Source organism: Mustelus asterias, chromosome 17 (assembly GCF_964213995.1).
Source record: "Mustelus asterias chromosome 17, sMusAst1.hap1.1, whole genome shotgun sequence".
Classification (NCBI taxonomy): domain Eukaryota; kingdom Metazoa; phylum Chordata; class Chondrichthyes; order Carcharhiniformes; family Triakidae; genus Mustelus; species Mustelus asterias.
Window position 1 is genome coordinate 2,858,917 of NC_135817.1, and position 26,460 is coordinate 2,885,376.

General features: G+C 49.1%; 1 protein-coding gene across 1 annotated transcript; it reads left to right on the forward strand.

The window, feature by feature from the left end:
• The first annotated feature begins 1,409 nt into the window (after positions 1-1,409).
• ufc1 (ubiquitin-fold modifier conjugating enzyme 1) lies at positions 1,410-25,976 on the forward strand. The gene is made up of 6 exons (XM_078232153.1): positions 1,410-1,568; positions 2,816-2,883; positions 6,428-6,491; positions 9,092-9,168; positions 24,217-24,307; positions 25,155-25,976. Exons 1-6 carry the CDS (start codon positions 1,446-1,448, stop codon positions 25,236-25,238), a joined length of 507 nt encoding a protein of 168 aa, XP_078088279.1. The 5' UTR covers positions 1,410-1,445; the 3' UTR covers positions 25,239-25,976.
• The last annotated feature ends 484 nt before the right edge of the window (positions 25,977-26,460 follow it).

Genomic DNA, 26,460 nt, shown 5'->3' on the forward strand with positions numbered 1-26,460 from the left:
TGTATGTTTTCAAGAAGGAGTTAGATATATCGCTTGAGGCTAAAGGGATCGATGTATATGGGGGGAGGCAGGGTCAGGCTACTGAGTTGGATGATCGGCCATGATCATATTGAACGGTGGAGAATGCGCGAAGGGCTGAATGGTCTACTCCTGCTCCTATTTTATATGTTTCTATGTTTCCAAGCCACTCAACATCCTGACTTGGAAATATATCAGCCGTTCCTTTGCTGTTGCTGGGTCAAAATCTTGGAAATTCCTCCCAAACAGCTCTGTGGGTGTACATATAGGTCAGGAAGGCAGCTCACCCACCACCTTCTCAAGGGACAACTAGGGATTGGCGAAAAATGCTGGCCCAGCCATCCTGTGAAAGAATAGAGGAAGAAGCCCAAGACCTGCTGGTTCATGGGCCTGTGCGTGACACTTCTGCAACACATCAACCTATGCATTCTTTCTGGCTGTATCACAGCTTGGTATGGCTCCTGCCTTGCCCAAGACCGCAAGAAATGACAAAAGGTCATGAATATAGCCTAATCCATCATGCAAACCAGCCTCTCATCCATTGACTCTGTCTACACTTCCCGCTGCCTTGGCAAAGCAGCCAGCATAATTAAGAACCCCACGCACCCCGGACATTCTCTCTTCCAACTTGTTCCGTAGGGAAAAAGATACAAAAGTCTGAGATCACGTACCAACCGACTCAAGAACAGCTTCTTCCCTGCTGCTGTCAGACTTTTGAATGGACCGACCTCGCATTAAGTTGATCTTACTCTACACCCTAGTTATGACTATAACACTGCATTCTGCACCCTCTCCTTTCCTTCTCTATGAACGGTATGCTTTGTCTGTATAGCGTGCAAGAAATGAGCGGCACGGTAGCACAGTGGTTAGCACTGCTGCTTCACAGCTCCAGAGACCTGGGTTCGATTCCCGGCTCGGGTCACTGTCTGTGTGGAGTCTGCACATTCTCCTCGTGTCTGTGTGGGTTTCCTCCAGGTGCTCCGGTTTCCTCCCACAGTCCAAAGATGTGCGGGTTAGGTTGATTGGCCATGCTAAAATTGCCCTTAGTGTCCTGAGATGCATAGGTTAGAGGGATTAGTGGGTAAAATATGCAGGGGTATGGGAGTAGGGCCTGGGTGGGATTGTGGTCGGTGCAGACTCGATGGGCCGAATGGCCTCTTTCTGTGCTGTAGGGTTTCTATGAAATAATAATTTTCACTGTATACTAATACGTGACAATAATAAATCAAATCAAAGTCAAGTTCACAGTGATTTCAATTGACTATCAGCAGGAAAGGCCCAGCACTGAGATAGACTACAACTCCCAGAATCCACCATCAGGTCACTTCCGCGGAGCTGGCCGCCGCACTGACGTCACCCCGGGACCTCCCGGACCTACGCGCCTGCGTAGTACCCGCACTCCGCCGCGGCTGCTGACTTGAGGGAAGATGGCGGATGAGAGCACCCGCCGCATCCTGAGCGGAATCCCACTACTGCGAAACAACGCCGGCCCGCGGGACGGTGAGCGCTGGCGAGAGCGGCTCAAGGAGGAGTACCAGGCGCTGATCAAGGTAACGTCCGCGCCACTCGGTTAGCTGAGGCGGCGAGAATTGGCTGCTGCGGGGAAAGCGCGTCCGCCGGAACAACTTCCGGCTTACCACTTCCGGCGTCAGCGAAGTGAGAATCGGCTGAGTGTTACCCTCAAATACATCCGGGCGTTGACTTGTGCTTTGTGCCTTTCTTTGGTTTTTACTGCTGAGGGTTGCCAACTCTCCCGGATTCATTAGTACTCTCTTCCCCGCAGTACTGGTGCTAATGTCCCATAAATTGAAACCTATTTCTCCCACACCAATCTTTAAGCCGTGCATTTACCTGCTTAATCTTATTGACCCTGTGCCAATTAGCTCGTGACTCAGGTCGTAATCCAGAGACAATTACTCTTTTAAAAGAACAAAGAAAAGTACAGCACAGGAACAGGCCATTTGGCCTCCAAGCCTGCGCCGACAGTGCTGCCCGATTGAACTAAAACCCCCTACCCTTCCGAGGACCATATCCCTCTATTCCCACCCTATTCATGTCTTTGTCAAGGTGCCCCTTAAAAGTGACGATCATATCTGCTTCCACTACCTCCCCCGGCAGCGAGTTCCAGCCACCCACTTGCCCCTCGCACATTAAACCAATGCCCCCGGTTGACTCTTCCATCTTTGGAAAAAGCTTCTGACTATTCACTCTGTCCATCTCATTCTCAACCCTTCCACCAATGAGGACACTTTCTCCCCATCTACTCTGTCCAGGCCCTTCATCATTTTGCACACCTCTATCAAATCTCTGTTCAACCACCCGGTGTGACTGGTTCGCGGACCAGGTCCTCAAATTTGCCATCCATGATCAGATCCCTCAATTTGTTACATTCCAGTTGAGATGCCCCATACTTGTTAAGGCCCCGAGTTGGAAGGGATGAACCTGCTCCATTTAACCCTGAAAAGTGTGAGGTGATGCACTTTGGAAGGAGTAATTTGGTAAGAAAGTACTCAATGAATGGTAGGACACTAGGAAGTTCTGTGGAACAAAGGGATCTTGACGTGTTTGTCCACAGATCTCTGAACACAGAAGAGCATGTTAGGGTGGTGAAAAAGGCATATGGGACATTTGCCTTTATCAATCAAGGTATAGATTCCAAAAGCAGGAAAGTCATGTTGGAGTTGTATGGAACGTCAAAGTCAGACTCTGCAAAAATAAGCGGAGCAAACCAGAGGTGTTTTAGTATTGTTCAACGATGCACTCCTTTTCATTTTAATAATGTTCATTCTCATTTCAGTATGTGGAAAATAACAAGCAAGCAGACAATGACTGGTTCAGACTGGAGTCAAACAAGGATGGAACACGGTGAGTGACTGTAAATGTCAGGCAGGAACTCTCCAGCAGCCTGCCGGTCGGCCTAAAGGTATTGCAGCCAGAGCTCAGTGTGGTATACATCGGACAGCCGAAAGGCTTCGACTGGTTCTTCTGCCTTTTAAAGAATCTGACCCACTTGTAAACACCAACAACCAGAAGGTGAACAGTGGTAATATGATCATTGAATCATAGAAACTCTACAGTGCAGAAGGAGGCCATTCGGCCCATCGAGTCTCCACCAACAACAGTCCTACCCAGGCCTATCCCCGTAACGCCACATATTTACCCTGCTAATCCCTCTTACCTACGCATCCCGGGGCAATTTAGCACGGCCAATGCACCTAACGTGAACTGTGGGAGGAAACCGGAGCACCCGGAGGAAACCCACACAGACACAGAATCCATAGAATCCTTACAGTGCAGAAGGAGGCCATTCAGCCCATCGAGTCTGCACCGAGCACAATCCCACCCAGCCCATAGCCCCAAGTATTTACCCTGCTAATCCCCCTGACACTAAGGGGCAATTTAGCATGGCCAATCCACCTGACCCGCACATCTTTGGACTGTGGGAGGAAACCGGAGCACCCGGAGGAAACGCACGCAGACACGGGGAGAACATGCAGACTCCGCACAGACGGTGTCCCAAGCTGGGAATCTAACCCGGATCCCTTGCGCTGTGAGGCAGCAGTGCTAACCATTGTGCCACTATGTCACTCAGGTGGTAAAAAGCAGGGACATAGGATGGATAGGAAGGAACTTTTCCCCTAAGGGATCAATAACCAGGGGGGCATAGATTTAAGGTAAGGGGCAGGAGATTTAGAGGGGATTTGAGGAAACTTTGGCTCAGTTGACTGGACAGCTGTTTGATCCCACCATGGTAGATGGTGACATTTGAATTCAATACAAATCTGGACTTAAAAGTCTGATGATGACCATGAAACCATTGTCGATTGTCATAAAAACTTGTTCACTAATGTCCTTCAGGGAAGGAAATCTGCCATCCTTACCTGGTCTGACCTACGTGTGACTCCAGAGCCACACTGCCCTCTCAAGGACATTTATAGATGGGCAATAAAGGCTGGTCTCAGTCAACAATGCCGTAAATTAGTTTTTAAAAAGTATGTGAAATATAGAGGGTGGCAGTGATAGATTTAGATGAGAAAAGATAGGAGGAGGCTCGAGTGAGGTAGTGCATTTTAGAAGGTCTAATACTGGTAGGAAATATACAGTAAATGGCAGAACCCTTAAGAGTATTGATAGGCAGGGGGATCTGGGTGTACAAGTACACAGGTCACTGAAAGTGGCAACGCAGGTGGAGAAGGTAGTCAAGAATGCACTCGGCATGTTTGCCTTCATCGGCTGGGCATTGAGTTTAAAAATTGGCAAGTCAAGTTGCAGCTTTATAGAACCTTAGTTAGGCTGTACTTGGAATATAGTGTTCGATTCTGGCTGCCGCACTACCAGAAGGATGTGGAGGCTTTGGGGAGGGTACAGAAAAGAATTACCAGGATGTTGCCTGGTATGGAGGGCATTAGTTATGAGGAGAGGTTGGAGAAACTTGGTTTGTTCTCACTGGAACGACGGAGGTTGAGGGGCGACCTGATAGAAGTCTACAGGATTATGAGGGGCATGGACAGAGTGGATAGTCAGAAGCTTTTTCCCAGGGTGGAAGAGTCAATTGCTAGGGGGCACAGGTTTAAGGTGCGAGGGGCAAGGTCTAAAGGGGATGTACGAGGCAAGACTTTTTACACAGAGGGTGGTGGGTGCCTGGAACTCACTGCCGGGGGAGGTAGTGGATGCAGATACGATAATGACTTTTAAGAGCCATCTGGACAAATATATGAATAGGATGGGAAGAGAGGGATATGGTCCCCGGAAGGCTAGGGGTTTTTAAGACCATAAGACATAGGAGCGGAAGTAAGGCCATTCGGCCCATCAAGTCCACTCCACCATTCAATCATGGTTGATTTCAACTCCATTTACCCGCTCTCTCCCCATTGCCCTTAATTCCTCGAGAAATCAAGAATTTATCAATTTCTGTCTTGAAGACGCTCAACGTCTCGGCCTCCACAGCCCTCTGTGGCAATGAATTCCACAGACCTACCACTCTCTGTCAGGCAGCATGTGCAGGCTTGGAGGGCCGAAGGGCCTGTTCCTGTGCTGTAATTTTGTTTGTTCTTTGAAGTGATAACACTGGCACGTAGTGTTCAGGCTGAATGGCCAGTTTCTGTGGCATCTTTAACAAAGATGGGTCAGGGCAAAGTGTTAGGGAATAAATTATACCACCGAGCGAGTTAGAGGCGACCGAAAGCTGAAGAAATGTCCTGATGGAGGAAGACCAAAGGGGGAGAGTTGTACGGAGGGTTTGGGGTTACGGAGCGGTTAAAATTTGGGGATGCTCAGGAGGCCGGAGTTAGAGGAACACAGAGATCTCGGGAGGCTACGGAGGGATTTGGAAACCAGGCTGAGAGTTTGCAAGTCAAGATGCTGCTTGACTGGGAAGTATGGTAGGTCAGCAAGAACAGGGCTGAGGGATGAATTGGACTTGACTTAAGGCACTGGCTTAGAGGGTAGAATGGGGGAGAGCACCCAGGAGTACATTGGACTAGTCGGTTCTGGAGGTACTGAAGGCAGGAATGAGGCTTTCAGCAGCCAGTGAGCAGAGACGTTGCCGCGGGCGCTGCCGCCGTTGCCACAGGCGCTGCCGCCATTGCCGTGGGCAGAAATGGGCAGTTCTTGTGATGGTATGAATCTTAATCAGGGTCTGTTGTCGGGGAGAGGGATCGAGCCCGGAGCAAGCAATTGGAGTTTAGAGCAGCAACTGGATGCAATCATAGAATCCCTACAGTACAGAAAGAGGCCATTCGGCCCATCGATTCTGCACCGACCACAATCCCACCCAGGCCCTACCCCCATATCCCTACATATTTTACCCACTAATCCCTCTAATCTACGCATCTCAGGACACTTAAGGGGCAATTTTAGCATGGCCAATCAACCTAACCCGCATATCTTTGGACTGATCAATCAACCTAACCCGCACATCAATGGCTTTACTCTTCCCAATATTTAATCAGAGGAAGTGTCAGCTCCTCCAGTACGGGGGTTTTGGATGAGCTGAGATAGAGCTGGGTGGCGTCAGTGTCCGTGTGAACACTGTGTTCAGGATGAAGTCTCCAAGGGACAGCATTTAGTTGAGAAAAAGGAGAAAACCAACATATGAATCCCTGAGGGACACCAGAGGAGGTGGGCGGGGTGGTTCCCATAACATCCCTGGTCTTGTCCTCATCGATGGAGCTCCTAGGGCAGACAGGAGGTTCAGGAGGATTGGTGAGTTGCTGAAATGTACTCTGAGTGGGTGCTGGAGGGAATGAATGTTAAATCCAGTGGCGAGAACACTGATTATTTGAACTGCTCTGGACAGGTACTCTTGTAACCGTTGGCCTGGCTGCACTCATCCCAGTTAGAGGGAGGGAACGCAGAGGAACTGGCTTTGATCAGATTGTGAGCAGTTTTCTGTCTCTCTCTTTTCCAGGTGGTTTGGAAAATGTTGGTACATTCACGAGCTTCTGAAATATGAATTTGACATTGAGTTTGATGTGAGTAACAACTTTCTTCTTAATATAGAGCTCGGCTGGATCTTTTTCTCATCTCACATATGTATGGGTACATTAACACACGGACAAATATATACATACATCTAAATCGGCATATATATCACCGCACCCACAAACACACGTATACAGACACATTTATAAACTCACGTAATAAAGTGCTTGGTATTCTAGGTTTTGTTTATAGGGGCATAGCGTACAAGAGCAAGAAGTTTATGCTAAACTTATACAAGGCACTAGTTAGACCTCAGCTGGAATATTGTGCACAGTTCTGAGCACCACACTATAGGGAGGATGTGAACATATTGGAGAGAGTGCAGAAGAGGTTTACAATAATGGTTCCAGGGTTGAGAAACTTCAGCTGTAAGGATCCTAACTTTTCCAATCTGTTTCTCCTTGGAGAGAAGAAGGCTGAGAGGAGATTTGATGTTCAAAATCATGAAGGGGTTGGGCAGAGTAGATCGGGAACAACTGTTCCTGCTCATTAAAGGATTACCCTCTGCTCCTGCATTCCTTTTAGAATTTTACCCTGTATTTTATATTGTCTCTCCGTGTTCTTCTTACCAAAATGCATCACCTCACACTTCTCCGCATTGAACTTCATCTGCCACCTGTCTGCCCACTCCACCAACTTGCCTATGAGCTTTTGAAGTTCTACACTGTCCTCTCCACAGTTTACAATATTTCCAAGCCTCGTATCATCCACAGATTTTAAATTGTCCCCTGCACACCAAGATCTAGATCATTAATTTATGTCAGGAAAAGCAATATCGACCCACGACAAACCTTCCTCCAGCCCATGAAATAGCTATTTATCATTGCCCTGTTTCCTGTCACTCAGCTAATTTCCTCTCCATATTCCCTGCAGAATCCAATCGGCCAGAGTCCACATGGTTTACTGAAAGGAAAATCATATGAAATTAACTGATCTTTGAGGATGCAAAAGCAAGTTAGAAACATAGAAAAACTACAGCATAAACAGGCCCTTCGGCCCACAAGTTGTGCCGAACACATCCCTACCTTCTAGACCTACCTATAACCCTCCATCCTATTACACTCCATGTACTCATCCAGGAGTCTCTTAAAAGACCCTATTGAGTTCGCCTCCACCACCACTGACGGCAGCCGATTCCACTCGCCCACCACCCTCTGTGTGAAAAACTTTCCCCTAACATCTCCCCTGTACCTACCCCCCAGCACCTTAAACCTGTGTCCTCTCGTAGCAGACATTTCCACCCTGGGAAAAAGCCTCTGAGAGTCCACCCGATCTATGCCTCTCAACATCTTATATATCTCTATTAGGTCTCCTCTCATCCTTCGTCTCTCCAAGGAGAAAAGACCGAGCTCCCTCAGCCCATCCTCATAAGGCATGCCGCTCAATCCAGGCAACATCCTTGTAAATCTCCTCTGCACCCTTTCAATCTTTTCCACATCCTTCCTGTAATGAGGCGACCAGAACTGAGCACAGTACTCCAAGTGGGGTCTGACGAGAGTCTTGTATAGCTGCATCATTAACCCCGGACTCCTAAACTCAATCCCTCGATTGATAAAGGCCAGCACACCATACGCCTTCTTAACCACCTCCTCCACCTGCGGGGCCGATTTCAGAGTCCTATGGACCCGGACCCCAAGGTCCTTCTGATCCTCTACATTACTAAGAGTCTTTCCCTTTATATTGTACTCCTTCATCCCATTTGACCTGCCAAAATGGACCACGACGCATTTATCTGGGTTGACGTCCATCTGCCACTTGTCCGCCCAGTCTTGCATCCTATCTATGTCCCTCTGTAACTTCTGACAAGTTCGATAAAGGGGCACCAGCAGATGTGAAGTATTTGGATTCGTGTCACATATACACGTATCTTGTGTAGTAACTTTTTATCAGTTAGTGGTGATATATCAGCATGGATAAAGGATTGACTAAGGAACTGGAAACATGGAGTCGGGATAAATGGGGTGTTTTCAGGTTGGCCAACTGTAACTAGTGGAGTGTCACAAGGTTTCCTGCCAGGACCTCGACTATTTCCAATCTATATTAGTTATTTGGATCAAAGGATTGATTCTACTGAGGCCAAATTTGCTGACGCTACGAAGATAGATCGGGAAGCAATTTGGTTAAAGGGATATAGGTAGGTTACTGAGTGGGTAAAAAAATTGGTTGATGGAGTTTAACGTGGAAAAATGTGAGGTTTGGCAGGAAAAGTTAAAATAAGCAGAGCATTATTTAAGTGGGGAGCGAGTCTGCAGAATGCCGCCGTTACCCGTCTCTTCACCTTTCCTGTTGTAAGGAAACAAACTCCCCACCAGTCTCCTCGTAACTCCAGCCTCTGATTCCTGGGATTCTCCTGGTCAATCTCTTCTGCAGCCAAAGCCGTGAATGTTGAGGGAATTGTGCTTGTTTCTGGTCTCCACATTGCAAAGTTGCCCATCTTGAGTGAACTTAATTGAAGAAGGTTCCCTCGCGCAAGGTCCCAGAGGTTCCGTAATGACAGGATGTGTCCACTAGTATTGGAGGCAGGAAGGGACAAATCGGTACGGTCTGTTGTGTACAGGTCCAGGATCAATTGACTTCTCGCTTTCCGCAGATTCCTATCACGTACCCCACGACAGCACCTGAGATTGCCATTCCAGAACTGGATGGAAAGACAGCCAAAATGTACAGGTAGGAATGAGGGAGGTGGGTGTGGGAGGATAGTGGAGAACCGGAGATGGAAAGATGGTGACGCAAAGCAAAGATCCCTGATTCAGAGGTGATTAATCCCTTCACTCCTCTTTCTCTCCCTCACACTGAGGCAATCTCTCTATCTCATTGATGCTGTGTGTTACTTCCAGCCTTGATCAGCACAGGACATCATTCTGGGGGAAAGGGGGGGGGGGGGGGGAGAGAGTCACTGGGTAAGGGGGGGGGGGAGAGAGTCACTGGGTAAGGGGGGGGGGGAGAGAGTCACTGGGTAAGGGGGGGGGGGGAGAGAGTCACTGGGTAAGGGGGGGGGAGAGAGTCACTGGGTAAGGGGGGGGGAGAGAGTCACTGGGTAAGGGGGGGGGAAAGAGAGTCACTGGGTAAGGGGGGGGGAGAGAGTCACTGGGTAAGGGGGGGGGGAGAGAGTCACTGGGTAAGGAGGGGGGGAGAGAGTCACTGGGTAAGGGGGGGGGGAGAGAGTCACTGGGTAAGGGGGGGGGGAGAGAGTCACTGGGTAAGGGGGGGGGGAAAGAGAGTCACTGGGTAAGGGGGGGGGGGAGAGAGTCACTGGGGAAGAGAGGGAGGGAGAGAGAGACTGGGTCAGAGAGAGGGGGAGACTGGGACAGAGGGAGGGCCACAGGGAGGGAGGGAGGGGCGCACACACACACACAGAAAAGGAGATGGGATGTGTTGCCCTTGAACTCGGGTCAACTAACGCTGTATACAGGGATACTCAAACTCAAATTATTGGAAAACAGATCTCCATTATGCTAATCTACCAATTTGAGAGAGGGGGAGAGGGAGAGATGGGCTAAGAGGGTTGGGGGTGCGGGGGGGGGTGCCTGAGAGAGAGAACGGGGCAGGCTGAGAGCGAGAGAGAGAGAGAGCGGGGCGGGGCGAGAGGGAGAGAGTGGGGTGGGCTGGGGGAGGGAGAGGGTGGGGCGAGAGGGAGAGAGTGGGGTGGGCTGGGGGAGGGAGAGGGTGGGGTGGGCTGGGGGAGGGAGAGGGTGGGGCGGGGCGAGAGGGAGAGAGTGGGGTGGGCTGGGAGAGGGAGAGAGTGGGGTGGGCTGGGGGAGGGAGAGGGTGGGGCGGGCTGGGGGAGGGAGAGGGTGGGGCGGGGCGAGAGGGAGAGAGTGGGGTGGGCTGGGAGAGGGAGAGAGTAGGGTGGGCTGGGAGAGGGAGAGAGTGGGGTGGGCTGGGAGAGGGAGAGAGTGGGGTGGGCTGGGAGAGGGAGAGAGTGGGGCGGGCTGGGGGAGGGAGAGGGTGGGGCGGGCTGGGGGTGGGAGAGGGTGGGGCGGGCTGGGGGAGGGAGAGGGTGGGGCGGGCTGGGGGAGGGAGGGGGTGGGGCGATCTGGGGGAGGGAGGGGGTGGAGCGGGCTGGGGGAGGGAGGGAGGGAGGGGGTGGAGCGGGCTGGGGGAGGGAGGGAGGGGGTGGAGCGGGCTGGGGGAGGGAGAGGGTGGGACGGGCTGGGAGAGGGAGGGGGCGGGGAGGGAGAGGGTGGGACGGGCTGAGAGAGGGAGGGAGGGGGTGGGACGGGCTGAGAGAGGGCGGGTGGGGCGGGCTGGGGGAGGGAGGGAGGGGGTGGGGCGATCTGGGGGAGGGAGAGGGTGGGAGGGGGTGGAGCGGGCTGGGGGAGGGAGAGGGTGGGACGGGCTGAGGGAGGGAGGTGGCTTGGAGGGAGAGGGTGGGACGGGCTGAGAGAGGGAGGGAGGGGGAGGGAGAGGGTGGGAGGGGGTGGAGCGGGCTGGGAGAGGGAGGGCTGGGGGAGGGAGAGGGTGGGAGGGGGTGGAGCGGGCTGAGAGAGGGAGGGATTGGGGCGGGCTGGGAGAGGGTGGGGCGGGCTGGGGGAGGGAGAGGGTGGGACGGGCTGAGAGAGGGAGGGACGGGGTGGGGCCGGCTGGGAGAGGGAGGGCTGGGGTAAGGAGAGGGAGGGAGAGGGTGGGACGGGCTGGGAGAGGGAGGGGTGGGCTGGGGGAGGGAGAGGGTGGGACAGGCTGAGAGAGGGAGGGAGGGGGTGGGGCGGGCTGGGGGAGGGAGAGGGTGGGAGGGGGTGGAGCGGGCTGGGAGAGGGTGGGGCGGGCTGGGGGAGGGAGAGGGTGGGACGGGCTGGGAGGGGGCGGGGAGGGAGAGGGTGGGACGGGCTGAGAGAGGGAGGGAGGGGGTGGGGCGGGCTGGGGGAGGGAGGGTGTGGGGCGGGCTGGGGGAGGGAGGGTGTGGGGCGGGCTGGGGGAGGGAGGGAGGGTGTGGGGCGGGCTGGGCGAGGGAGAGGGTGGGAGGGGTGGGGCGGGCTGGGGGAGGGAGAGGGTGGGGCGGGCTGGGGGAGGGAGAGGGTGGGACGGGCTGGGGAAGGGAGAGGGTGGGGCGGGCTGGGAGAGGGAGGGAGGGGGTGGGGCGGGCTGGGAGAGGGAGGGAGGGGGTGGGGCGGGCTGGGAGAGGGAGGGAGGGGGTGGGGCGGGCTGGGGGAGGGAGAGGGTGGGACGGGCTGGGGGAGGGAAAGGGTGGGACGGGCTGGGAGAGGGAGGGAGGGGGTGGGGCGGGCTGGGAGAGGGAAACAGGATGAGGGAGACATGAGAGAGAGAGAAGCGGAGTGAAAGAGAAATGGTGTGACAGAGGGAGAGGAGATAAAAGAGATGGGGTGGGAGAGGGGTTGGTTGAGCGAGAGGCTGGGTAAGAGAATAATGGGACGTGAAAGAGAGAGTGGGATGGAGAGCTTCATGTTTCGCACAGTGACTGCCTGTTACTGCTTCATGTTTAGCAGAGTGACTGCCTGTTACTGCTTCATGTTTAGTACAGTGACTGCCTGTTATTGCTTCATGTTTAGTACAGTGACTGCCTGTTGCTGCTTCATGTTTAGCATAGTGACTGCCTGTTACTGCTTCATGTTTAGCACAGTGACTGCCTGTTACTGCTTCATGTTTAGCACAGTGACTGCCTGTTATTGCTTCATGTTTAGTACAGTGACTGCCTGTTGCTGCTTCATGTTTAGCATAGTGACTGCCTGTTACTGCTTCATGTTTAGCACAGTGACTGCCTGTTATTGCTTCAATGTTTAGCATAGTGACTGCCTGTTATTGCTTCATGTTTAATACAGTGACTGCCTGTTATTGCTTCATGTTTAATACAGTGACTGCCTGTTATTGCTTCATGTTTAATACAGTGACTGCCTGTTGCTGCTTCATGTTTAGCACAGTGACTGCCTGTTACTGCTTCATGTTTAGCACAATAACTGCCTGTTGCTGCTTCATGTTTAATACAGTGACTGCCTGTTATTGCTTCATGTTTAATACAGTGACTGCCTGTTATTGCTTCATGTTTAATACAGTGACTGCCTGTTACTGCTTCATGTTTAGCACAGTGACTGCCTGTTACTGCTTCATGTTTAGCACAGTGACTGCCTGTTGCTGCTTCATGTTTAGCACAGTAACTGCCTGTTATTGCTTCATGTTTAATACAGTGACTGCCTGTTATTGCTTCATGTTTAATACAGTGACTGTCTGTTATTGCTTCATGTTTAATACAGTGACTGCCTGTTGTTGCTTCATGTTTAGCACAGTGACTGCCTGTTGCTGCTTCATGTTTGGCACAGTGACTGCCTGTTATTGCTTCATGTTTAATACAGTGACTGCCTGTTATTGCTTCATGTTTAATACAGTGACTGTCTGTTATTGCTTCATGTTTAATACAGTGACTGCCTGTTGCTGCTTCATGTTTAGCACAGTAACTGCTTGTTACTGCCTCATGTTTAGTACAGTGACTGCCTGTTGCTGCTTCATGTTTAGTACAGTGACTGCCTGTTGTAGCTTCATGTTTAGCAGAGTGACTGCCTGTTGTTGCTTCATGTTTAGTACAGTGACTGCCTGTTGTTGCTTCATGTTTAGTACAGTGACTGCCTGTTATTGCTTCATGTTTAGTACAGTGACTGCCTGTTATTGCTTCATGTTTAGTATAGTGACTGCCTGTTACTGCTTCATGTTTAGTACAGTGACTGCCTGTTACTGCTTCATGTTTAGCACAGTGACTGCCTGTTATTGCTTCATGTTTAGCACAGCGACTGCCTGTTATTGCTTCATGTTTAGTACAGTGACTGCCTGTTACTGCTTCATGTTTAGCACAGTGACTGCCTGTTATTGCTTCATGTTTAGTACAGTGACTGCCTGTTATTGCTTCATGTTTAGTACAGTGACTGCCTGTTATTGCTTCATGTTTAGTATAGTGACTGCCTGTTACTGCTTCATGTTTAGCACAGTGACTGCCTGTTATTGCTTCATGTTTAGTACAGTGACTGCCTGTTACTGCTTCATGTTTAGCACAGTGACTGCCTGTTATTGCTTCATGTTTAGCACAGTGACTGCCTGTTATTGCTTCATGTTTAGAACATAAGAACATAAGAAATAGGAGCAGGAGTAGGCCATCTAGCCCCATGAGCCTGCCCCGCCATTCAATAAGATCATGGCTGATCTGACGTGGATCAGTACCACTTACCCGCCTGATCCCCATAACCCTTAATTCCCTTACCGATCAGGAATCCATCCATCCGCGCTTTAAACATATTCAGCGAGGTAGCCTCCACCACCTCAGTGGGCAGAGAATTCCAGAGATTCACCACCCTCTGGGAGAAGTAGTTCCTCCTCAACTCTGTCTTAAACCGACCCCCCTTTATTTTGAGGCTGTGTCCTCTAGTTTTAACTTCCTTACTCAGTGGAAAGAATCTCTCCGCCTCCACCCTATCCAGCCCCCGCATTATCTTATAAGTCTCCATAAGATCCCCCCTCATCCTTCTAAACTCCAACGAGTACAAACCCAATCTCCTCAGCCTCTCCTCATAATCCAAACCCCTCATCTCCGGTATCAACCTGGTGAACCTTCTCTGCACTCCCTCCAATGCCAATATATCCTTCCTCATATAAGGGGACCAATACTGCACACAGTATTCCAGCTGCGGCCTCACCAATGCCCTGTACAGGTGCATCAAGACATCCCTGCTTTTATATTCTATCCCCCTCGCGATATAGGCCAACATCCCATTTGCCTTCTTGATCACCTGTTGTACCTGCAGACTGGGCTTTTGCATCTCATGCACAAGGACCCCCAGGTCCCTTTGCACGGTAGCATGTTTTAATTTGTTTCCATTGAGATAGTAATCCCATTTGTTATTATTTCCTCCAAAGTGTATAACCTCGCATTTATCAACGTTATACTCCATTTGCCATATCCTCGCCCACTCACTCAGCCTGTCCAAATCTCTCTGCAGATCTTCTCCGTCCTCCACACGATTCACTTTTCCACTTATCTTTGTGTCGTCTGCAAACTTCGTTACCCTACACTCCGTCCCCTCCTCCAGATCATCTATATAAATGGTAAATAGTTGCGGCCCGAGTACCGATCCCTGCGGCACGCCACTAGTTACCTTCCTCCAACCGGAAAAACACCCATTTATTCCGACTCTTTGCTTCCTGTCGGATAGCCAGTCCCCAATCCACTTTAACACACTACCCCCAACTCCGTGTGCCCTAATCTTCTTCAGCAGCCTTTTATGGGGCACCTTATCAAACGCCTTTTGGAAATCCAAAAACACCGCATCCACCGGTTTTCCTCCATCAACCGCCCTAGTCACATCTTCATAAAAATCCAACATGTTCGTCAAGCACGACTTTCCCCTCATGAATCCATGCTGCGTCTGATTGATCGAACCATTTCTATCCAGATGCCCTGCTATCTCCTCTTTAATAATGGATTCCAGCATTTTCCCTACTACAGACGTTAAGCTGACCGGCCTATAGTTACCCGTCTTTTGTCTCCTTCCTTTTTTAAACAGCGGCGTAACATTAGCCGTTTTCCAATCAACCGGCACTACCCCAGAATGCAACGAGTTTTGATAAATAATCACTAACGCATCCACTATTACCTCTGACATTTCTTTCAATACCCTGGGATGCATTCCATCCGGACCCGGGGACTTGTCCACCTTCAGTCGCATTAGTCTACCCAGCACTGCCTCTCTGGTAACATTAATTGTATTAAGTATTTCTCCTGCTGCCAACCCTCTATCGTTAATATTTGGCAAACTATTTGTGTCCTCCACCGTGAAGACCGACACAAAAAACTTATTTAAAGACTCAGCCATATCCTCATTTCCCACTATTAACTCCCCCCTCTCGTCCTCCAAGGGTCCAACATTCATTCTAGCCACTCTATTCCTTTTTATATATTTATAAAAACTTTTACTATCATTTTTTATATTAATTGCTAGCCTAGCTTCATAGTCTATCCTTCCTTTCTTTATCGCTTTCTTAGTCTCTCTTTGTTGTTTCTTAAATTTTTCCCAATCACTTGTTTCTCCACTATTTTTGGCCACTCTGTACGCAGCTGTTTTTATTTTAATACTCTCCTTTATTTCCTTCGTTATCCACGGCTGGTTCTCCCTTTTCTTACAATCCTTGTTTTTTGCTGGAATATATTTTTGCTGAGAACTGAAAAGGATCTCCTTAAAAATCCTCCACTGTTCCTCAGCTATCCTACCTGCCAGCCTGCTCTCCCAGTCTACCTTAGCCAATTCATCCCTCATCCTATCATATTTCCCTCTGTTCAAACAGAGGACACTGGTTTGGGACCAAACTTTCTCCTCTTCCATCTGAATCAGAAATTCGACCATATTGTGGTCACTAGACCCAAGAGCGTCCTTCACAATAAGATCCTTAATTCTACCTACCTCGTTACACAATACCAGATCCAAAATAGCTCGTTCCCTCGTCGGTTCCGTAACATGCTGTTCAAGGAAACTATCCCGACAGCATTCTAAGAACTCTTCCTCCATTCCACCCTTACCGACTTGAGTCTGCCAGTCAATGTGCATGTTGAAGTCCCCCATGATTATTGCCGTTCCGTTTTTACACGCATCCCTTATCTGCTTGTTTATAGCCCTCCCTACCTCAACATTATTATTTGGGGGCCTATATACCACACCTACTAGTGTCTTTCTCCCTCTACTATTCCACATCTCTACCCATAATGATTCCACGTTTTGTTCCTCAGAGCCTATGTCATCCCTCAGTACTACCCTGATATTATCTCTTATTAAAAGCGCGACCCCACCACCTTTTCCTTCCTGTCTATTCTTCCTAAACACCTGATACCCCTGGATATTCATCTCCCAGTCCTGGTCACCTTTCAGCCACGTTTCTGTAATGGCCACTAGATCGTACCCACTTGTGCTGATTTGCACCATCAACTCATTTACCTTGTTCCGAATGCTTCGTGCATTCAGGCAAAGTGTCCTTATTCCAGCTTTTATCTGGACCCGCTTTGATGAGTCGCGAACACCCTCTCCCTCTACTCCCTTATCTAAATTACCGCCTTCATTCACTTGCACCCTCTCCTCTACCATTAATTTTGTAATTCTCCTTACCCCTGCATCCTCCCCCGCATCAATTAGTACAGTGACTGCCTGTTGCTGCTTCATGTTTAGCACAGTGACTGCCTGTTACTGCTTCATGTTTAGCAGAGTGACTGCCTGTTACTGCTTCATGTTTAGCAGAGTGACTGCCTGTTGCTGCTTCATGTTTAGCATAGTGACTGCCTGTTGCTGCTTCATGTTTAGCATAGTGACTGCCTGTTATTGCTTCATGTTTAGCATAGTGACTGCCTGTTATTGCTTCATGTTTAGTACAGTGACTGCCTGTTACTGCTTCATGTTTAATACAGTGACTGCCTGTTACTGCTTCATGTTTAGCAGTGACTGCCTGTTACTGCTTCATGTTTGGCACAGTGACTGCCTGTTGCTGCTTCATGTTTGGCACAGTGACTGCCTGTTGTTGCTTCATGTTTAGCACAGTGACTGCCTGTTACTGCTTCACATTTCACACAGTGACTGCCTGTTACTGCTTCACATTTCACACAGTGACTGCCTGTTACTGCTTCACATTTCACACAGTGACTGCCTGTTATTGCTTCATGTTTGGCACAGTGACTGCCTGTCACTGCTTCACGTTTAGCATAGTGACTGCTTGTTGCTGCTTCATGTTTGGCAAAGTGACTGCCTTTTGTTGCTTCACGTTTCGCACAGTGACTGCCTGTTGCTGCTTCATGTTTAGTACAGTGACTGCCTCTTGTAGCTTCATGTTTAGTACAGTGACTGCCTCTTGTCGCTTCATGTTTAGTACAGTGACTGCCTGTTGCTGCTTCATGTTTCACACAGTGACTGCCTGTTGCTGCTTCATGTTTGGCAAAGTGACTGCCTGTTGCTGCTTCATGTTTAGCACTGTGACTGCCTGTTGTAGCTTCATGTTTAGTACAGTGACTGCCTGTTATTGCTTCATGTTTCGCACAGTGAATGGTTGTTACTGCTTCATGTTTCGCAGAGTGAATGCCTGTTGTAGCTTCACGTTTAGCACAGTGACTGCCTGTTACTGCTTCATGTAGTAGCGGCACGGTAGCGCAGTGGTTAGCACTGCTGCTTCACAGCTCCAGGGTCCCGGGTTCGATTCCCGGCTCGGGTCACTGTCTGTGTGGAGTTTGCACATTCTCCTCGTGTCTGCGTGGGTTTCCTCCGGGTGCTCTGGTTTCCTCCCACAGTCCAAAGATGTGCGGGTTAGGTTGATTGGCCAGGTTAAAAATTGCCCCTTAGAATCCTAAAATACGTAGGTTAGAGGGATTAGCGGGTAAATATGTGGGGGTAGGGCCTGGGTGGGATTGTGGTCGGTGCAGACTCGATGGGCCGAATGGCCTCCTTCTGCACTGTAGGGTTTCTATGATTTCTATGTTTAGCACAGTGCCTGTTACTGCTTCATGTTTAGCACAGTGACTGCCTGTTGCTGCTTCATGTTTAGCACAGTGCCTGTTACTGCTTCATGTTTAGCACAGTGACTGCCTGTTGCTGCTTCACGTTTAGCACAGTGACTGCCTGTTGCTGCTTCATGTTTAGCACAGTGACTGCCTGTTGCTGCTTCATGTTTAGCACAGTGCCTGTTACTGCTTCATGTTTAGCACAGTGACTGCCTGTTGCTGCTTCATGTTTAGCACAGTGCCTGTTACTGCTTCACGTTTAGCACAGTGCCTGTTACTGCTTCATGTTTAGCACAGTGACTGCCTGTTACTGCTTCATGTTTAGCACAGTGCCTGTTACTGCTTCACGTTTAGCACAGTGCCTGTTACTGCTTCATGTTTAGCACAGTGACTGCCTGTTACTGCTTCATGTTTAGCACAGTGACTGCCTGTTGCTGCTTCACGTTTAGCACAGTGACTGCCTGTTGCTGCTTCATGTTTAGCACAGTGACTGCCTGTTGCTGCTTCATGTTTAGCACAGTGCCTGTTACTGCTTCATGTTTAGCACAGTGACTGCCTGTTGCTGCTTCATGTTTAGCACAGTGCCTGTTACTGCTTCACGTTTAGCACAGTGCCTGTTACTGCTTCATGTTTAGCATAGTGACTGCCTGTTACTGCTTCATGTTTAGCACAGTGACTGCCTGTTACTGCTTCATGTTTAGCACAGTGCCTGTTACTGCTTCATGTTTAGCACAGTGACTGCCTGTTACTGCTTCATGTTTAGCACAGTGCCTGTTACTGCTTCATGTTTAGCACAGTGACTGCCTGTTACTGCTTCATGTTTAGCACAGTGACTGCCTGTTACTGCTTCATGTTTAGCACAGTGACTGCCTGTTACTGCTTCATGTTTAGCACAGTGACTGCCTGTTGCTGCTTCATGTTTAGCACAGTGACTGCCTGTTACTGCTTCATGTTTCGCACAGTGACTGCCTGTTACTGCTTCATGTTTAGCACAGTGCCTGTTACTGCTTCATGTTTAGCACAGTGACTGCCTGTTACTGCTTCATGTTTAGCACAGTGACTGCCTGTTACTGCTTCATGTTTAGCACAGTGACTGCCTGTTACTGCTTCATGTTTAGCACAGTGACTGCCTGTTACTGCTTCATGTTTCGCACAGTGACTGCCTGTTACTGCTTCATGTTTAGCACTGAATGCTTGTTGTAGCTTCCTGTTTAGCACAGTGACTGCCTGTTGCTGCTTCATGTTTGGCACAGTGACTGCCTGTTGCTGCTTCATGTTTAGCACAGTGACTGCCTGTTGTTGCTTCATGTTTAGCACAAAGGACTGTAGAGCATTAGAACAGGCCCTTCGACCCTCCAAGCCTGTGCCGATCATGATGCTCTAATTAAACTTAAAAAAACTCCTTCTGCCCTTACTCGAGCTATATCCCTCTATTCATGTACCCATCCAGATGCCTCTTAATTGTTGCCACTGTTCCTGCTTCAAACGCCTTCTGTGGCAGTGCATTCCAGGCATCCATCACTCTGTGCGTGAAAAACCTCCCCTGCACTGCTTCCTTAAACCTTCCCCCTCTCACCCTAAACCTGTGTCCCCTTGTAATTGACACTTCCACCCATGGAAAATGCCTCTGACTATCCACCCTGTCTATGCCTCTCAAAGTTTTGTCGACCCCTATCAGGTCTCCCCTCAGCCTCTGTGTTTCCATTGAAAACAATCCCAGTTTATCCATCTTCTGCTCATAGCCAACACACTTGAGACCAGGCAACATCCTGGTGAACCTTCTTTAAACTCTCTGCGAAGTTTCCATATCCTTCTGATAATGTGGTGAGCAGAACTGCACATAATACTCCAAATGCAGCTGAACGAATGTTTTATACAGAACAAAGAACAGTACAGCACAGGAACAGACCCTTCGGCCCTCCAACCCTGCGCCGATCACGATGCCTGCCTAAACTAAAATCGTATACACTTACGGAGTCCGTACCTTCCATTCCTGTTCTATTCATGTATTCATCTAGTTGCCCCTTAAATGCCGCTATCGTACCTGTTCCCACCACCTCCCCAGGCAGCGCGTTCCAGACATTCACCACCCTCTGTGTAAAAAAAAACCCACCTTGCACATCTCATAGAACATAGAACATTACAGCGCAGTACAGGCCCTTCGGCCCTCAATGTTGCGCCGACCAGTGGAACCAATCTAAAGCCCCTCTAATCTACACTATTCCAATATCATCCATATGTTTATCCAATAACCATTTGAATGCTCTTAATGTTGACGAGTCCACTACTGCTGCAGGCAGGGCATTCCACGCCCTTACTACTCTCTGAGTAAAGAACCTACCTCTAATATCTGTCCTATATCTCTCACCCCTCAATTTAAAGCTATGTCCCCTCGTGTTAGCCATCACCATCCAAGGAAAAAGGCTCTCACTATCCACCCTATCTAATCCTCTGATCATCTTGTATGCCTCTATTAAGTCACCTCTTAACCTTCTTCTCTCTAACGAAAACAACCTCAAGTCCCTCAACCTTTCCTCATACGATTTTCCCACCATACCAGGCAACATCCTGGTAAATCTCCTCTGCACCCTTTCCAACACTTCCACATCTTTCCTATAATGCGGCGACCAGAACTGTACGCAATACTCCCAAGTGCGGCCGCACCAGAGTTTCGTACAGTTGCAGCATGACCTCCTGGCTCCGAAACTCAATCCCTCTACCAATAAAAGCTAACATACCGTACGCCTTCTTAACAACCCTATCAACCTGGGTGCCAATTTTCAGGGATCTATGCACATGGACACCCAGATCCCTCTGTTCATCCACACTACCAAGTATCTTTCCATTAGCCCAGTACTCTGTATTCCTGTTACTCCTTCCAAAGTGAATCACCTCAAACTTTTCCGCATTAAACTCCATTTGCCACCTCTCAGCCCAGCTCTGCAGCTTATCTGTGTCCCTCTGTAACCTGCCACTTCACTCCGCACTGTCTACAACTCCACCGACTTTAGTGTCATCCGCAAATGTAGTAATCCATCCTTCTACGCCCTCATCCAGGTCATTAATAAAAATGACAAACAGCAGTGGCCCCAAAACAGATCCTTGCGGTACACCACTAGTAACTGAATCCAGGATGAATATTTCCCATCAACCATTTCCCATTTCCCTCTGTTTTCTTACAGCTAGCCAATTCCTGATCCAAACCACTAAATCACCTTCAATCCCATGTGTCCGTATTTTCTGCAAAAGCTTACCATGGGGAACCTTATCAAATGCTTTGCTGAAATTCATATACACCACATCAACCGCTTTACCCTCATCCACCTCTTTGGTCACCTTCTCAAAGAACTCAATAAGGTTTGTGAGGCACGACCTACCCTTCACAAAACCGTGCTGACTATCCCTAATCAAATTATTCCTTTCTAGGTTATTATAAATCCTATCTCTTATAATCCTTTCCAAAACTTTGCCCACAACAGAAGTAAGGCTCACCGCTCTATAATTACCAGGGTTGTCCCTACTCCCCTTCTTGAACAAGGGGACAACATTTGCGATCCTCCAGTCTTCTGGCACCGTTCCTGTAGACAATGACGACACAAAGATCAAAGCCAAAGGCTCTGCAATCCCCTCTCTCGCCTCCCAGAGAATCCTAGGATAAATCCCATCCGGCCCAGGGAACTTATCTATTTTTACCCTTTCCAGAATTGCTAACACCTCCTCCTTATGAACCTCAATCCCGTCCAGTCCAACAGCCTGCATCTCAGTACTCCCCTCGACAACACTGCCCCTCTCCTGTGTGAATACCGACAAAAAATATTCATTTAGTGCCTCTCCTATCTCTTCAGACTCCACGCACAACTTCCCACTACTGTCCTTGACTGGTCCTAATCTTACCCCAGTCATTCTTTTACTCCTGACATACCAATAGAAAGCCTTAGGGTTTTCCTTGATCCTACCTGCCAAAGACTTCTCATGTCCCCTCCTGGCTCTTCTTAACTCTTTCTTTAAACTTTTCCCCACCTAAACTCTAAACTTTTCCCCACCTTAAACCTATGTCCCCGAGTACTTGACCTTTCTGCCCTAAGAAAGAACATCTGACTATCCACTCTCTCCATGCCACTCGTAATCTTAAAAACCTCGATCAGATCACCCCTCAACCTCCGTCGTTCCAGTGAGAGCAAACCGAGTTTATCCAACCGCTCCTCATAGCGAATACCCTGCAGACCAGGCAACATCCTGGTAAACGTCTTCTGTACCCTCTCCAAAGCATCCATATCCTTCTGATAGTGTGGCAACAGAACTGTACACAATATTCCAAATGAGGCCTAACTAAGGTTCTGTACAGCTGCAGCATGACCCGCTAATTTCTATACTCAATGCTCCGACTGATGAAGGCAAGCATGTTGTATGCTTTCTTGACTACCTTATCCACCTACGTGGCCACTTTCAGTGCTCGGTGGACATGTACGCCCAGATCTCGCTGCCTGTCAATACCCCTAAGGGTTCTACCATTTAATATATAATTCCTATTTGCATTGGACCTTCCAAAATGTATTACCCCACATTTATCCGGATTAAACTGCATCTGCCATTTCTCTGCCCAAGTCTCCAACCGGTCTATCTCTTGCTGTATCCTCTGACAATCCTCTTCGCTATCCGCAATCCACCAATTTTTGTGTTGTCTGTGAACTTACTAATCAGGCCGGCTACACTTTCCTCCAAATCATTTATATAAACTACAAACAACAAAGGTCCCAGAACTGATCCCTGTGGAACACTGCTAGTCACAGCCTTCCGTTTAGAAAAGCATTCCTCTACTGCAACCCTCTGTCTTCTCTGGCCAAGATGTGGAGATGCCGGCGTTGGACTGGGGTGAACACAGTAAGAGTTTTAACAACACCAGGTTAAAGTCCAACAGGTTTATTTGGTAGCAAATACCATTAGCTTTCGGAGCGCTAGCAGTGCTCCGAAAGCTAATGGTATTTGCTACCAAATAAACCTGTTGGACTTTTAACCTGGTGTTGTTAAGACTCTTACTGTGTTCTCTGGCCAAGCCAGTTCTGTATCCATCTTGCCAGCTCTCCTCTGATCCCGTGTGACTTCATCTTTCGTACTAGTCTACCATGAGGTACCTTGTCAAAGTTTACTGAAGTCCATGTATAGAACATCCACTGCCTTTTCCTCATCTATCAGCAGGGTGGCTGCCTGTTACTGCTTCATGTTTAGCACAGTGACAGCCTGTTACTGCTTCATGTTTAGCAGAATGACTGCCTGTTGCTGCTTCATGTTTAGCACAGTGACTGCCTGTTGTTGCTTCATGTTTAGCACAGTGACTGCCTGTTGCTGCTTCATGTTTAGCACAGTGACTGCCTGTTACTGCTTCATGTTTAGCAGAATGACTGCCTGTTACTGCTTCATGTTTAGCACAGTGACTGCCTGTTACTGCTTCATTTTTAGCAGAATGACTGCCTGTTGCTGCTTCATGTTTAGCACAGTGACTGCCTGTTACTGCTTCATTTTTAGCAGAATGACTGCCTGTTACTGCTTCATGTTTAGCACAGTGACTGCCTGTTGCTGCTTCATGTTTAGCATAGTGACTGCCTGTTGCTGCTTCATTTTTAGCAGAATGACTGCCTGTTACTGCTTCATGTTTAGCACAGTGACTGCCTGTTACTGCTTCATTTTTAGCAGAATGACTGCCTGTTACTGCTTCATGTTTAGCACAGTGACTGCCTGTTACTGCTTCATTTTTAGCAGAATGACTGCCTGTTGCTGCTTCATGTTTAGCACAGTGACTGCCTGTTACTGCTTCATTTTTAGCAGAATGACTGCCTGTTACTGCTTCATGTTTAGCACAGTGACTGCCTGTTACTGCTTCATTTTTAGCAGAATGACTGCCTGTTGCTGCTTCATGTTTAGCACAGTGACTGCCTGTTACTGCTTCATTTTTAGCAGAATGACTGCCTGTTGCTGCTTCATGTTTAGCACAGTGACTGCCTGTTACTGCTTCATTTTTAGCAGAATGACTGCCTGTTACTGCTTCATGTTTAGCACAGTGACTGCCTGTTACTGCTTCATTTTTAGCAGAATGACTGCCTGTTGCTGCTTCATGTTTAGCACAGTGACTGCCTGTTACTGCTTCATTTTTAGCAGAATGACTGCCTGTTGCTGCTTCATGTTTAGCACAGTGACTGCCTGTTGCTGCTTCATGTTGTGACTATGTTCACATTTCTATTCTCTTTATGCAGAGGTGGAAAGATTTGTCTAACAGATCACTTCAAGCCACTGTGGGCACGTAATGTCCCAAAGTTCGGTTTGGGACATCTGATGGCACTGGGGGTGAGTTCCGAATTGTCAATGTTCAATCGATCCATTCCCTGACAGGACTGATAAGAATGCAGTGCATTTTGTTAAACTCTCAAATGGAAACTGTATGCAGAACTGCAACGTCATAGAACGGCAAAGTTCCAAGAATTCACCCTTTCCCTGGAGCTCAAAGGTCCACACACAAAGTGATGGTGCATCAAGCCAGCTGCAAATGGCTGAAATCGAAATGTCCTCCTGACAGATTAGAGGAACCTTTCCTCTGTATCTAACCCGTGCTGTACCTGTCCTGGGAGTGTTTGATGGGGACAGGGTAGAGGGAGCTTTACTCTGTATCTAACCCCGTGCTGTACCTGTCCTGGGAGTGTTTGATGGGGACAGTGTAGAGGGAGCTTTACTGTGTATCTAACCCCGTGCTGTACCTGTCCTGGGAGTGTTTGATGGGGACAGTGTAGAGGGAGCTTTACTCTGTATCTAACCCGTGCTGTACCTGTCCTGGGAGTGTTTGATGGGGACAGTGTAGATACTCTGTATCTAACCACTATTTTATGCGCATCACTCTCAGACATCCATCAGTGTGAATCCTCTCTCTGCCGATCATTTGCCACCACAGGAGAGAGCTTTGGCACTGTTGGCCATCGATCTGTCTCAAACTAAATAGTTGTGTGAATTGCAATGATAATGAAAGGCCATCCATTTATTCTGAAATTGGATCCACTTCCCCTCCACAGTAATTGGCATTCCTGCTTGTGGGCTGGCTACACTGAAGGTGTGAAGCTGCTCTCCATCACAGCCAGGGCAGGATTATTAGGCCTCGGCAGGCCGGGTTGTACTTGCAATTGACTGTTTGTTTCTTTCCTAGTTAGGACCGTGGCTTGCGGTGGAGATCCCGGAGCTGATCAGCAAAGGCTACATCCAACACAAGGAGGGGCAGGACAAGAGCTAAGAGGAGAATGGGAGCGACGGGCAGAGGAGACCCCCTTGGCTGCCGGGGCAAACGTCTCGGTAAAGGGAAAGTGGAGGCTGCGCAGCCCGTCGGCAAATCATCACCTGCAACTTCCTGCTGGACCTCTGCTCAGTTCCTCGTGCTCCGTGTAAACCATCCCAAACTTTGGCAAGTCGTTACTCCTATCTCGCCCCCAGCAACTTCCTCTTCCCCACTCTCTGTGCCATCCGCCCCCAACCCACCCCCGAAGCAGACTGTATTCCTCTCCCCAATAACAGGGATTATCCAGGCACACAGGGTGAAGCAGAAATGTTTCAAACTCTCCTCCTCAGGGTTGGAACCTATCCTGCCTCAGAAATGCCTAGCCCTTGTCCGCAGCTTCCTGAGGTATTATCGAGCGAAGCCCAGATTCCCGGTGGGATGGGATGACTGCCGAGAAAGGGCGACTCTGTGCCAACGTCGCTGGGATTTGTGTGGAGGAATTGGGAAGTGTCTCTCGGACGCAGGAGGAGCGGGGAGAGAGGCAGAGTGTGAGAACTGGAGCTGGGTGATTATTTCCCGCCATCCTCCAGAACCAGAACTGCTTGTGGCCGGATGTAATCAGCCAATGTGCGTGTCTGGGATTGAGGCCGAGAGGGACAGGAAGCATGGAGAGTGGACGAGGAGCTGAAGAGCGAACTTAACGTGGAAACAATTTCCTCCTGTCAGAAATTACACAGAATAAAAGTGCAGAATATTTCCTTTGGCGTTTGAAGATTGCTTTTCCAGCTGAGTGTTATCCAAACGAGCTGGAATACCCAAAACAGACAGCTCTTTGCTGAGATATTTTATTGTCATTGCTTAGACTCAACATCCAGTGCCCAGTGATGGAGCAATTCGCAATTTATATTCTCTTTTAGATAATTGTTAAATCAAACTAATGGGAAAGGTGGGGGTGTGGGGGAGTCGGCAGAGGAAAGGGAGTGCCCTTGGTGGGCAAACTAACACCAAATCAGAAATTCAAAGGAAACTTGTAAATTGTCCCCCATCAAACACTCCCAGGACAGGGACAGCACGGGGTTAGATACAGAGTAAAGCTCCCTCTACACTGTCCCCATCAAACACCCCCAGGACAGGTACAGCACAGGGTTAGATACAGAGTAAAGCTCCCACTACACTGTCCCCATAAACACTCCCAGGACAGGTACAGCACGGGTTTAGACACAGAGTAAAGCTCCCTCTA